Source organism: Saimiri boliviensis, chromosome 7 (assembly GCF_048565385.1).
Source record: "Saimiri boliviensis isolate mSaiBol1 chromosome 7, mSaiBol1.pri, whole genome shotgun sequence".
NCBI lineage: Eukaryota > Metazoa > Chordata > Mammalia > Primates > Cebidae > Saimiri > Saimiri boliviensis.
In genome coordinates, this window is record NC_133455.1 from 16,035,271 (window position 1) to 16,050,285 (window position 15,015).

The following is a 15,015-nucleotide window of genomic DNA, read 5'->3' on the forward strand; positions in this document are numbered from 1 at the left end:
GGCTAATTTTTGTATTTTTAGTAATGACAGGATTTCGCCATGTTGGCCAGGCTGGTCTTGAATTCCTGACCTCAGGTGATCCACCCACCTTGGCCTCCCGAAGTGCTGGGATTACAGGCCTGAGCCAGTGCACCCAGCCAAAATTAGTTTGATTATACATCATTTTGCTTAGTTGCAGTTTCTAAGAATACCTATTAAAGACAGTTGGTGAGGACTTACTGTATAATGCTGTGGGTTTCTTGGATCTTGGGCTAGGAGCCCCTGTAGTGGAGGTTCTGGGAAAAACCACTTGCCTGAGAGGGTTTACAAAACAAAGCCATGGTGGGAGGTAAGATTTCAAGGGGTGGGAAGAGAGCTGGAACCGTGGCATACCAGGGTTATCACTGTATGCCTTGCCTGAGTGCTAAAATAACTTCACAATAAACACGTCCAAAGCATTTAATATCAGAAAAATACGGACATCATAAAGTAGAAAGCAAGTCCGACAGTGTTTTGAAATGAGACAGGAGATCTTCGGTGTTTCTCCGCCCAGCTCCCCCGGGCATACTTGAGTCTCTTCTACCTTTAGGGAGCCACAGATGGAGGAGTCTTTGAGGGCACTAAAGGAGAGGATTCATCCCTAAAAACTCAGAACTTGTGGAAGGGTCTGGATAAAGGTAAGGTGCCTTAATTTGGAGAAATCTCGGCTTATCAAGGAGCATTTATCCTTTCCCTGTCAGTGTGATTTATTCCAGGACATTCAGGTTTGCAGCAGAGAACGCTTGCCTGAAGTTGGCGTGCTTGAAGATGACAGTTTGGGTCCAATCAATCTCCTTTACAAGACCCAGGCAACTTTCATGAACAGCAGGTACATTAGGAACAGGCTTTGGCGTGGGAGGGGCTGCAGTTGTGACATTTTTATGCTGGACCAGCTGCTGGCTGGCCGAGTTCTGGGTCTAATGTCTTTTAAAGTTTGTTATCTCTTAATTGCCGCAAAGAAGGGAAGGGATCATGCACCTGCAAAATGAACTGTGAATGCAGACTGCACGGGGCTGCTTTTTGAAAGAAAAACATTTTCCCCAGTGGTCCAGATGCATTAAGACTATGAGAGAGAAAGGGCTGGGCTCGAAGAAAACCTTAGAGCAAGGTCACCAGTGAGCAGTCAGACCACCACATGACGACGACAAAAGTAAACAAAATCCTGCATTTGCTACCTACAGGCTGTCTCCATTTAGGAAGCCATCTGGTTGAAAGGAAGCAGAAAACCCTCTGGTCCATCTGCTCGCAGGAAGGCAGGGGCTGAAAGAAAGCAGCGCTCTCTGGACAGGGAGGGGATGCTTCCCAGTCGCTGCTCTGTCTGCTCCGTTCCCCTGTGTATTTGGAGATGAATGTGGAATGGCTATCTTAAGCAATCTGATCCAGAACCTTCATGACTTGAAAGTTCTAGGCTTTTGAGGAATGGCAAGCCCTTCCCTCTGATACATACACATGTGCACTTGTTTTCTGGGATGAGTGTGGGTGAGTGATTCCCACACGAAAGGTGCTTCTCCTACTTCCTCACCGCCTTTTCTCTTCCGCATAGCCCCTTGTACCTTTTTGTTTTATCCGGAGTTTTATTTATTTTTTTAAAAACACTGCTTTTGGGCCAGGTGTGGTGGCTCACATCTGTAATTCCAGCACTTTGGGAGGCCAAGGCAGGCGGATCATGAGGTTAGGAGTTTGAGATCAGTATGACCAACGTGGCAAAACTCTGTCTCTACTAAAAATACAGAAATTAGCTGGGCGTGGTGGCGGGCGCCTGTAATCCCAGCTACTTGGGAGGCTGAGGTTGCAGTGAGCTAAGATCGGGCCATTGTACTCCAGCCTGGGTGACACAGCAATAGTCCACCTACAGAAAACACCACCACAGAAACCTGTTTTTGGCTATTAGCTATTGGTTTTCTATTCCATCAGTGTCTGTTTTTGTCCTAAGTTAAGCTCTTCCCTCTGCTTGCTTTGGGGCTGCTGCCGCCTTGAGCCAAGGCGACGGCTCCTCTCAGTCCCTTCCAGCCTCATCCCCTGGGTTTTATATTCGGCGCTTTTACTGTCAACCTAGTCTAGTGAGTTTATATTTTGTTTTTAGTAACCTTTTTAAGTCCAAGTTAACTCGGGATGTCTATTTTGCTTTTTGTTGATTCCTTGTGATTCTGCACTGGCGTCAATTTCTAGAAAATCAGGGCCCTGCCTGAGGGTATAGCCCACAGGGTGCAATGCGTCACGGTAGGGGGTGGTTATAATGTGGCCTTTATGGTGCGAATCTTTGCGCATCTGAGATGTTCTCCGTGGCTTTCATACGTGCTGGTCTTTGGTGCATGGTCTACATGTGTCTGAAATTCTCTACACACCTACTGGATCCAGCTTGTTAGGGATATGAAGTAAATCCTCCAGATCTTTTAAGTTTTTCTCACTGAGTTGGTCTGCTGATCGCCTGCTGTGAGAATGGATTTTATTTCTCTTTGTAGTTCTATCAGTTTTTGCTTTGATATTCTGAAGGTATAGTAGGTGGATGCCATTGTGTTTAGAAGTGTTGAAAATCAACAGTAAGGCAATAGCTTGCTTCCGGAATGCTTTGGAAACGGTGGCTCTGTTTTCTCATGTCCTGTTTCATCTTGATGGCTGCTTAGTCAGTATTTAGAAAATAGTTACTTTATATCACATATCATAGACACAATAGTTAGCAAAAGAGTCATTAATGACTAAACTGTATAAGTATATAATTATAAACCGTGGTAAAAGCTGTGAAGAGAAGGTCCGGCCCTACCAGCTTGACGCTGGGAGGTGGTGGTGGCGAGGTCGCAGAAGAGCACCCTAAGTTAATACAGGGAAACTGACGCGGAGATACTGCCTTGGAGGCCAGGGACAGGCCAATCTGAAGGCCCTCAGAGGAAAAGGGGAAAGAAGCCGAGCAGGGGCTGTGTGGGACTTCAGTGAGAGGCCCAAGGCGGCGTGAGGGATCTGAGGCCAGGGTGGCCGGATGGCTGGGGGTGCCACGGCTGGGCTACATTTGAGTGGGCAGCAGGTGGGACTCGAGCCCCAGCAAACAGCAGCTTTCCCAGGTGCCGGGGGCAATCAGGTAGGGGCAAGGGAGACGCGTGTGTCAGGCACCGTGCCTAGGGCTGCCTTCTTCCCCTGTGCAGAGCTGCCTGTGGTTTTAAGATGGATAAAACTGGTTCTTCCCATTTTTCTCCTTGCTCCCAGCTGAGGCACTTCTCTAAACATGGTTATAGGGAGAAGCCAGTGCAAGGTCGTAGCAGTGAGTGGCCATGGTGTCGCAGGAGGGACGGCAGGCAGGGAGCGGGCTCTGGAAGGCCAGCTGGTCTACCGCAAACTCATAGGCACGGATCAGTCCCCAGTGTCTAGAGAGAGCACAAAGAGAACGACAGGTCAGGGCTGCCTTGCTGGCCCTCGCCCCGGCCGCATTCGCCTGAGACCAGACAGAGGTTCATCTTCGCAAAGGTGTCCTCTGGCACACAATGTCCGTCACTCACAGTCCCGGGCTTAGTGGTCAGCGGGTGGGCGCAGTGAGTGTCACAGGGCAAGGCGCTGAAGCAAGGAGGCCAGGCCACGTCTAATGACAGAGGCACCTGTGCCTACCTGCAAGGGGGTTGGTGGGGGGGGGGCGTCTCTTGCTTGGCAGCCAAGTCACCCAGCAGACTGCGAGGACTCGACTCAAGAGGACGGGGTCTCACCCCCATGACCGGATTCTAAGCACAGCAGGCCCCTCAGCATATGGCTTCCTTCCCTCTCTATGCAGGCGACAGAGTGGACCCACCCCACAGGGCTGTCCCGCATCAGATGCCGGGAACTCAGTACAGGTCAGCATCCACGTTTATGTTCCCAATTCCTGGAAAGGCAGGGCCCTGCCTGACGGTGTAGCTCACAGGATGCAGTGTGTTACAGAGTTGGGGAGGGGTTCTATACGTCAGGCAAACTAAGATGGTCTCTTCTGAACACGGGCAGATCCAGCCCCGCCCACCGCTCACCTCCGGTGAGGAGTGACGCTGTCCCGATCTGCGTTTCGCACCACCGGCTGGCAGGGTACATGGGCCGTGATGAGGCTGCGACTGCTGAATGAGACGTGCTTTACGGGGTGTCTGGAAGGCAGCGGGAGAGAGCTCAGAAGCCGCGTCCGTGGGGCCTGCGTATGCCTGCTCTTGCTCCTGCGGATCTGGGGCTTCAGAGCTGCAGGGATTCTAGAACCCACGAAGCTAAGCTTCCCTTTTACACAGGAGGGAGCAGTGTCTTACCTCAGCTCCCAAAGCTCAGGTGACAAGGCCACACTCTGGGCATGACTCTCTAAACAGGTCTACGTGCCCTGAACCCATGCTGGCGTCTCCCCCAGCAACCTGGTACACTGCGGACACCCTACTGGAGACAGATCACCCACATGCAACAGACAGGCCCCTCGCTGCCTCCCTGGGCAAGTCCCTTGAGCTCTCCCAGCCAGGCGCCCCATCATCTAGAGGGCACTGGGGACGTGTTAAGTGTCGGTCCATTAAAGGCGCCTCCACCCTGCTCACAGGGCTGCAGTGATGCATGTACCCTGGGTGGTGAAAGCATGTTCGGGAAATCTTGGAACAAAGTGGTTCTAAGTTTGTTGAAGAGAGGCTTGTGTTGGTTCTGAACCTTTCGTGGAGTATCTGCTGTGGTCACGGCATTGAGCTAGGAGACGCTGGATTAAAAAGATGTCGCATCCAGGTGGATGTCTCTCCCAGGGAGGGCCCTAGCTAGTGAAGAAGGTAAGATGCAGTCCCAGAAAACGTGACCAATGCTTCTGAAGCACGAGGGACCTTACAAGCTACAAAGAATGTGTGACCCAGAATGGAGCGCTGGGAGGAGCAGCAGGAGGCGCGGCAGGCTGAAAGGGTCTGCCAGGAGGGGGCGCAGGAGGGACGACACCTGTGTGGCTGATCCCAGGACGGCTGGGGCTGCACCCTTGACTAAAGCACAGGACTCTTGGGAGGGAAGCTGGGGAGCAGCTGGAGCCCTGCCTCCCCGGGCTGGGGACACCCACAGGAGGAGAGTGGTGGCAGACTTGGCATGGGGCCTGGAGGATGAGAAAGCCCCACAGAGGGAGGGAGGGCAGGCTTGTGGAGGCCTGCAGCCTAGCAGACTCCTGGTGCCCCGTCAGGCAGGCGACCAGAGGGAGAGCCCCGAGAGGACCAGGGCTGGCGAGGCTGAAGTAGACAGCGGGAGGGCCATGCCAGCAACCGAAGGACAGCCAGCCCGGGGCTGTAAGCGACTTGGGCCTGGCAGCAGGTGAGGACTTGAGCAAGTCGGTGAGGTCTGGGCAGGAGACTGTGTGTCTGTGAGCCTTGTGTTGCTGAAAACGGTGACTGCGTGAGGGACAGAGGCAGTGCTGGGACAGGACCACACCCTGGGGAAGGCTGTCCTTACACAGGCTTCGTCTCAGTGGCCTGTCCCAGGGAGTGAAGCTTTGCAGACAGAAAAATGAGAGCTGTTGGAGTTGGGGCTGGCGACATCCCTGAGGACCTGGATGGTGGATCCAGTCACTGCTTTACAACAAATACTACGGTTTCCTCCAGGGCAGATGCTTCCCGGAATTTTGTTGCGGGAGTTTTAGTTGCTGTTTGGTGCCACCTGGTGGCAACCTAGTGCATCACCATGGAACGAGAAAAAGGGCTGAGGCCTCTGGGACAGGACAGCCACAGCAAGGGGCAGGCTGGGCAGGACCGGACTGTGTCTGATAAAACCTGCCGGCCACACTTCGCCAGCAGCCCTCCAAGGAAGAATCCCCATTCTGCATTTACCCGTGCCGCCTCGTGGCGACTTCTGTCAAATTACTGCCATTGCACTTGAAAGAAGACTATGCTGCTTCTCCGAGGTTGCGTTTATCTGGATTTGCAGGAAGCCGGGAGCAAGTCTCAGTTCATGTGCGAGGGCCTCGCCCTGTTTCTGCTCATCTGTGTTGTCATGCTCATAGCCCACTGGCCCAGAATCTCTTATTTTTAAGAGATGGGGTTTCATTCTGTTCCCCAGGCTGGAGTACAATGGCACAATCACTGCAGCCTCAAACTCCTGGGCTCCATGAAGCAATCCTCCCCCGTCAGCCTCCTGAGTTGCTGGGACCGCAGGTACACGCCACCATGCCTGGCCGAATGTCTTCATAGCAGCGCTGAGGGGCGGTGAGGGAGAGGGCCGGTTGCCTCTGTCCCCACCTGTCTCAAAAGCAGTGTCTCCTATTTGAGGCCTGAGGGGTCAGGTAGAGGTGGTGGCCTCGAGCCTGCGCTGGGCTGCCGCTGTAAACATCAGGGGCAGGCTCAAAGAAAATGTCTTAACCAGTCAGGCGCTATTGGCTGAAACCTACATCTGTGAAGCCATCAGCCTGTGCTGAGGATAGTATCTATTTATATCTCGAATAGTGGTGTTAAAGGTGGAAATGATGACAAATTTCTCCTTTGTTGGAGCCTGAACCCCTTCGGTCCTAAGTGCTCTTCTATCTAAACATCATGAGCGAAGTCTATGCACCGGGCAGAAGACCGTGGTTACCTGTGACGGGCTCGGGTGGAGGACGGCGGGCTGGGCCAGCCCTGCTTTCCGCCTGGGAGCAGGTGGGGTATCACCTCATGGTCTAGCTCAGCGAGCTTCCTATGTTTCCGAGTCACCTTTTCTGTTTATTAAGATGGAAGAATCCTAAGCAGTAGTTTCATTCTCAGAGAAAGCTGGGTATGAACTGTGGCAATCTGAATGATGTCAGAGACAGGAACTGCATCCCTACCGACCAGCACCATTTCCAAGCCCGTTTCGTCCTCTGCAGAGTGGTGCTGGCCCAGCGGCTGGCTCCTAGGGTCACAGTGAGGGCTCACCCAGTGAAGCCCAGGGTTAGGGGGCATTTAGCACTGTGCCTGGTGCAGGCTGACTACCGCTGCCTTCCCTGTTCCTACTAGAAACTCCCAAGAGTGTCTAGAATGCATCTTACCCAGAATACACCTCCCATAGCTTCTGGTTCATCCGATAATCCCACACAGACACCAGGCCTTCCTCGCCTCCGCTGACGATCTTCCAGTCGTCCATCTGCACAGCAGAGACCCCAAGCTGGTGGGCAGGGAGTGACAGCGCGACGTTACTGGCGCGGAGGTCGTGGATCCTCACCCTGGACAGGCCCAAGAAGAGCACAGAACGGAAATGGGGTTAGCGTCAAAGCTTGAAATGACAAACTCCCCCTCCGCTCTGCTGGTCTGTGCACAACACTGCTATGAAAGAACTCAGCTGCAAACATCAATAATAATATCAGACTTTTATCTCCTAATTAGTACACTGTCAGGGAGGACCTACAACCGTCTAATCAGAATGGTTTAAAAGCACATGAAGCAAGAAAGACGCAGGCCAAGGACAGTGGCTGCCCACTTGATCTGCTTAACAGGGAAGGGGTACCTGCATCACTCAGGAGGAGGCTGAGATCTGCCTGGCTCTGTGGCTGCACAAGCGGGTTGGCCTGAAAAACCCGTCCCAGCAGTAGCTGTGCTGCCCAGCACAGTAGTTCTGCTGTGGGTAAAACCACCTGTTAAGGGCAAGAGCTACACAGCCATACACCCAGATCCTTACCCGTTAGGAAAATCCACTTGACTTTGTGAGTTCAGCACTGTCTTGTTGGAGCTGAGGAAGGGAACGCCTTTATACCTGACTACACACCGCAGAGCAGGGATAAGGGCGTGTGCACTCTGTGCAGTCACTTCTGGAAATAATTACTTGCCTTATAATAATCCACATTTAAGAACCTCTTTAAAAACTACTTTTTATATACGTTGAATGTTTCACATGAGGATAAATTAAGATAATGGTATAGAAATCTCTTATCCACTACAACCACCACCATACTTAAGTTCCCACAGTAAGCCACAAAGGCTAAAAGTAAATCCAATTCATTACATGTAATAACTGTAAAGATGTGTTTAAGAGACCCCATGATGCAAGTGGAAAAAGACAGTCCCTGCCCTGAAAAGACCCTACCATCCACCTGGGAACAGGACAAACACAAGGATACATGATGCAATGTGATCATAAGCGCATATCTGACCCAAAAGATGTGAAACATGTCCTGTGCCCTGAGTTGCACGCACACACACACACACCCAGATTTTCCAAGTTCTGAGGGAAAATTATTTTGAACCAAAAATTCTAAACCTAGCATACTACCAAGTTGGAAGGCATAATAAAGACTTCTTTTCTTTAACAGAAAAGGACTAACAGTGAACTACCTGGGGTTACTCTCTGAAAGAAAGTGGCGTGGCAGTATACCAGATCAAGAAGACAGATGGCTTAAGTGGGACCTCATGTGTCTGCTGGGGCCATAGAGGCACAGAGGGCAAACCTACCTATTAACAAGAAGAGCTGCCGATGGATCACAAACTAAAAATACATGCTACGCATGAAAAACACATTTGCACACGAGGAGGAAAAGATGTTACAATTATAATACTAGAAAAGGCAGATTTCAAGGTAAAAAGCATAAGCTCAGAGCACTTTATCACAGTGAAGGGGGCAGTTTACTCAAGGTTTGGTCAGACTAACCTGGAAAAAACAAAACTACAGGGATCAATTTTCTTTTGTGCAGGTTTTGTTTTTTACTATTATTTTTAAAGACAGGGTCTCACTCCCGTCTGGAAGGTGGTGGCACCATCGCTCACTGCAGCCTCAATTTCCTAGCCTCAGGGGATCATCTAGCCTCCCAAGCAGCTAGGACTACAGGCATGTGCCACATGCCTGGCGACTTTTTTTTTTTTTTTTTTTTTTTTAAAGTAGAGATGGTTTTGTCATGTTGCCAGGCTGGTCTCGAACTCCTGGGCTCAAAGACTCCACCTGCCTCAGACCCTAAAGTGCCGGAATTACAGGCATGTGCCACCGCACCCAGCCTGTTTTTGTCTTTGTAATTGTTTCTTTAGTCACTATAATCTTTTCAGGTTTTCTGTTTCTTGAATTAATTTTTAAAAATCTCCAAATCTGAAAACTTAGATGAATAAATGGCTTTCTGGGAAAATAAATAAGAATTATCAAAACAAATCCCCAGGGGACAGAAAATCCAAGTAGATGAAATAACAAACAGACTGAGGAAGCCAGCAAGGGGCGACAGTCCCTGCAAAAAAGGAACAAGTGACTGGCCAGACCTGCGAGGACCAGCCACCTCCAGGGCTATCGCAGCTGTTCCACAGCCTCGGAAAGGGAGGAGGTAAAGCCTCCAAATTCTCCACAAAGCCAGCTTTCTGTTGCCAAAGTCTAACCCTGAGAGCGCGATCAAAGAGAACTACATATCTGAGTGAAATCTCAACAACAGACTCCAAGAAAACTGCTTACCCGAATGCAATCTCAGTAACAGACTCCATAGCGAGATGCCACAGACAAGTAGAACCTACGAAAAACCGCCGGTCACGTCCACAGATGCCGAAAGAAACGGGATGAAACATCACACCTATTCCTGATGCTGTCTTTAGAAACAGTGGGCCACTTTCACCACCATTAATTGACACTGTTTTTTAAAAACCAGGTACAATTAGACAAAAGGAAAAAATGAAGGTATAAAAATCAGAAAGAAGCGGGTAGACTTCTCATTAGTGAGAAGGGACAGTCCCAGAGAATTCAGTAATACACAAATATAAATTTATATGCTAAAATCTAGTTTAAAAAATAGAATAAAAAAATGACCCACTTGTAATAGCAGTTAGAGGCAAAATACTCTAATAATTTTCTCAACTTGGAGCTCTACTACTTATATTACACAAAATCAATTACAGAGGGCACAAAGAGTTACACATAATTAAACTATAAAAAAGATTCAGAGGAGGGAAGTTCTTTCTAAACAAAACCAAGTCCAGAAGGTGAAAAGATTGGTAACTATACATAAAAGGGTTTGACTTTTTCCTATGAAGGGGAACAATCAGAAAGTCAAATGACAAACTGAGGAAAATGTTTGCCACAAAGAGGGCTAATGTGTTATAATAAATGCCTTCAAATAAATAGTAAAGATTGACAACCCATTATTAAATTGAGAGAAAAGAAAAAGCAATTCACAGAATAATATTGATGGCTTTTAAACATGTGTAAGATGTTTTCAGTTTACTGTAATAGGAGAAATTACACAGTAAAACTACAATGCAGTGCCACCTGTCGCCTGTGTACCCGGTAAAGGGAGTCTGGCAGCATGCCCTCTGAGGCGCTGTGTGGCAGCAAGACATGGACAGGTACTCCTAGACAGCTGGGGCAAGCAGAAATCCTTCTTTAGGGAGAGACTTGGCAATATCCAACCAAATACCACACGCCCCTCACTGAGCCAGCAACTCCACTTGTTGGAGACAGCTCTCCATGTTTCACAGACACAAGGCCAGTCACCAAAGCACTGCTCTTAGTTGCAAAAGAGGCTTCTGTTTCAGACATGTTGACGCTTCCACTGCAAAACGCTTACTGGTGCTGGAAAAATATAACTAACAAACTTTGAAGGGCATTGCTGAGTTCACATAGTAAGTGACTTCCCCCAGACCTGAGCTGAAAACCAGATGGGAGAGGGTGAGCTGCGACTTCAGTTGCCAGCGTGGTGGGGGAGGCTGCTGGCAAGCACCAGGCTCAGGTCCGTGGGTTCATCAAACACACTGAAGGGCCACCCAAGGCAGGCAGGGGAGTGTGGAGATTCCTGCTTTAAATACAAAGGCATGAAAGTATAGTCTCTGAAATTAAATTCGGGAGACTGGCTGGAAGCAGATCAGGGAATGTGTGAATTAGAAGAAAAATCTGAAGAATGGGGGGGTTAAGAGACATGAGGGACACAGGGGTGGTGCAGCATACGTCCACAGTCCCGGAAGGAGAAAACAGTGCAGATAGTTAAGAGCTGATGTCTCCCCAGAACTCATGAAAGACATGCATGCCGACTCAATGAACACTAATCAATAAAGACAAAGAAATACATACCGAAGAGTGTAACTTACAAAATGTGAAAACACAGACAAAGAGGTCTTAAAAAACAGCCTGAGACAAAAAGACATGACCTATTAAGGAAAGATAATTATACTGACAGGAAAAATTAGAACAACACTTAAGCCGTCATGAATGGGAATGACTGGATGTAGGTGGCACGACTACCTAGCTCATCCACTGAGTGCTAGTTAAAGCAATTATGGTACATCCATACGGTGGGACCCGGCGTAGTCATTAGAGAATGGGCAGAACCACACAGGCCGACTGGCAGCCATGCGCACAGGCATGTGCCACGGGACACACGTTCAGGCTGTGTGTGTGGGGGCGCGCCCTGCAGAAGGCTCAGCATTGAGCAGTCGCAATCAGGGAGGCTGACGAGGCCGCTCGGGAACAGGGATGCACCTCGCCCTCTATGCTACCTTGCTTTTCAGTCCCATTATGAATGTGCATGCTTCCTGTTTAAATAAAACCAAACAATTTTAAAGGCAAATTCTGGAAGCACATAACTTGAACATTAACAGCATTTACCTTGGAGAAGAATGAGAGCAATAAAGGAGGCTTTTGTGTTTTATTCTGGACACTGCCAGGTTTAAAAAACAAGAATTCAACCATGACTGGGAGGCCTTCAGGGTACTGGTTGCACTGTTTCCTGAGCTGAGAGGTGGAGGTGTGGGCATTCTCTGTTGTTCTTGAAACTGTACACATACCTTCTAGATGCTCCCATACATCTGTTCTGTTTCATAATTGAAAAAACAATACTTTCATCTATTTCTTAGATAAGGTGAAATAAAATAGGATGGTAACAACACATCATTTGAGAACACAGAGGAGGGACTGTTTCTTCTTCCTGCTAGGCCATGTGAACTGACCAGCAGGCAGCGCAGGAGAACAGAGAGGTCCGTTGCTACAAATGCTGTGCAGTCCCGGACCTGCCAGTGAGGGATCTGGGACCAGAAAGACGCAGAGAGCATGAAGACTACTCTGAAAACCAAGGTGTCTCTCAGGAGCACTTACAGATACCTCTCCTTAGGCATGTGTAGGTCAGAGAACTCGGGCTGTGTGGGCAGAGAAGAGAAGAAGTAGAAATGCTGGAAACGGAACTCTGACTTTAGGCCAGAATGGGAACTTGAAAAGGGCTGGGGAAGGGGGAGCGGAAATGTTTACCAAGTAGTTTTCAGTGCATATTTGGTTAATCAGAGTCTATTCTGCTATGGTGATTTCCATAAAGAGCCCCTCTGTTGAATATTTATACTCCATAATTTACAGTTTGGCTGTTAAGGAGACAAAGGCAAACACAAATTTGGTCCAGAAGTTCAAAGTTTGCCATCTGTTTTCCTATTGTATTTAGATACCAGTATGGATGGCTCCAAACAAAATAAACAAATAAACCAAAAGATACAGCCTTAGTGTCTTTTATATCACTAAGGAAAAAAAAAATAGGCCAAACCAGCTTTGAATGTCTCCCCATAAGAAAAAAGGAAAAACGTTTTTCTGACATCTCCTTAGAGAAGCACCGCTCTGGCTTCTCGTCAACAGACAGAAACAGCAGACAGCACAGTATGCCAAGCCCACCCAAGCCATTCAGATTCACAGGAAGAAACAGGTACCTGCCCCGGACACCCGACAGCACGCAGCACCGGCCCGAACGCCGTGCACCTTGGCAAAGCCCGTCGTCGGCTCAGCCCTTGAACCAAATACTCGATGCTGGGAAACAGGTAGCACAGCAAATGGCACCAAAACATGCCAAGACAGCCGATTCCAGGGACAAAGAGGAGCCAATGGTAGATACTGTGAATCCCTATCTAGCGAGTATTTCATCAACTTTGCCCATTGAAAAGAAAAATAATTGGTCTGAAAGCTGTAATTGTATTATGTTTAATATTCATGGTTGGGCTTGGAGGACGGTTCCAACACTCCCTCTCTCCAGCCCCTCTCTAATGAAAATCACACCATAGGAGTCGGCTGTAGCCCACCAATTAAAACAAAAGACACCAGAACCTTCCAAAGACTCCAACAGAGGAGCATCCATCTGATGGGCAGGAAAACGTGCTGGAAGCGAGAGGGAGGCACACTCTGGTTGGTCCTGTGTTAAGAGCTTTGAATAACTTATTATAACACTTGCAGATGGAGCAAACGCAACATTTACGCCCCAATCACTCTCTCTCTAACAGCAGGCAGCAGTGGCACGAGCGCAGCACACAACTTTATACTTGTCAGGGCAAGAAGCAAGCGCTGAGACTCTGTAATTGGGGGGTCACAACTCAGGGCGCGCTTCCTATTGGCTTGGATTAAATACTCCCATATGATAATGAGGCACACTGTATCTGACGGCAAGCTGAAGCCTATTCAGTGTCTGGCTCGGCAGTTTCATTAAGGAAGACTTGACCTTCAGCTATATTTCTATCCAGAAAATAAAGGGAACAAGCAATAAGGTGTTACGATGGAGGCTTTTTTGAAATGACCGAATTTTTAAAACAGTATTTTTTTAAAAAAGAAATCAATACACGATTCTGTTTGGTCTCACTGAACCTTGGGCTATTAAAGAGGATTTTAAATATAACCTTATATGCCAAAATCAATAGCTTTATCTACAAAGCACTGACGATGGCCTTTGGTGAAAGATTCATTTTAAACAGCAACTAGAAAAACATGTATTTTCAGGTAGAAGTGGAAATACATGTTTTTCTAGTTACTGTTCAATCCAACTAGGCTAGTTTAATCCAATTAGGCTAAGCTTAGTGCTCTCTGTATTTTAAGTCTGTACCTCTGAAGTTTAGAGTTCTCTGTAAGTAGAACATAAAATTCTATATGGCCAAGAGTAACACAAGCCCTTCAGACTGGTCACTGAACCTTTCTGGTCCAGCATTAGATGGTCTTGAAGAGATCTGCTAGACCCAACATTCTGAGATACATAACAAGTTCACCCAGTGGACAAAGATGATCATGTGTATCAAAGGCCAAAAAAGGGGCACAGGATCCCAAGTTGGAAATACTAAAACTTCTAGTTATTAACTAAGTCATATGAATATGTCCCATATCCATATTGCTACTTTCATACACAGTGACGCTGTTGGATATGCCTGACATTTGGAAGTTTACTGTATATTACTTATTTTTAAAAAGGTGAGGTATTATAATCAAAAAGCTATAGGTAATCGAGGCAGTGTGGCAGTGCCAGAACACAGACATACAGATCAATGGAACAGAACTGAGAGTCCAGGATAAACCCTCAAAGTTACAGTCCATTGATTTTCAACAGTGGTGCCAAGACAACTGAATGGGGGAGAGAATTGTCTTTTCAACAGATGGTGCCAGGATAGCTGAATATTCACATGTAAAAGAATGAAGTTTAGGTCTCTACCTCACACCATATATAAAAATTAACTCCAAATGGGTAACAGACCCCAGTGTAAGAGCCAAAACTATAAAACCCTCTGAAGAAAACTTAGGAGTTAATCTTCATGAGCCTGGGTTAAAAAATGGTTCCTTAGCTATGACATCAATAGCACAAATGACAAAAGGAAAAAATAGACAAATGGAACATCGTCAAAATTGAAAACTTGTGTGCTTCAAAGAATACGATCTAGAAAGTGAAAAGACAACCCACAGAATGGGAGAAAATATTTTGCAAATCACATATCTGATAAGAGATTTGTACGTGGGCTATATAAACAACTCTAATAAGCACGTGAAAGGATATTCATCACCACTGGCCGTCAGAGAAATGCAAATCTAGAATTCAAGACAGTAGCAAGGGTTGGTGACAAGGTGGAGAAACTGGAACCCCCAATCCAGTGCCGGTGGGAATGTAAAACGGTGCAGCCACTATAGAAGAGTCTGGCAATTCCTCAAATGGTTCAACACAGAATTACCACAAAAGCCAGCAATTCCACTCCCAGCGTATTTCCCAATGGAACTGAAAATATGCCTCCACATACAAACGTACACATAAATGATAACAGTGACATTATCATAGTCAAAAGGTGGAAGCAACCCAAATGTCCATTAACTGATGAATGGATAAAGAAAACGTAATATATCTGTACAAGGGAATATTACTTGGCCAGAAAAAGG

At 47.7% G+C, this 15,015-nt stretch overlaps 1 protein-coding gene across 2 annotated transcripts in view; it reads right to left on the minus strand.

The window, feature by feature from the left end:
* Positions 1–420: 420 nt before the first annotated feature.
* Positions 421–15,015, minus strand: part of FBXW8 (F-box and WD repeat domain containing 8) — a 126,577-nt gene continuing 111,982 nt past the window's right edge. For both annotated transcript variants that reach the window (XM_039472272.2, XM_074402186.1), the window contains 3 exons: positions 6,959–7,132; positions 4,002–4,112; positions 421–3,374 (listed from right to left, as the gene is read on the minus strand). In XM_039472272.2, coding sequence (XP_039328206.2) covers positions 3,230–3,374; positions 4,002–4,112; positions 6,959–7,132 — 430 coding nt within the window. In that variant the 3' untranslated portion in view covers positions 421–3,229. The remainder of the gene's footprint in view (positions 3,375–4,001; positions 4,113–6,958; positions 7,133–15,015) is intronic.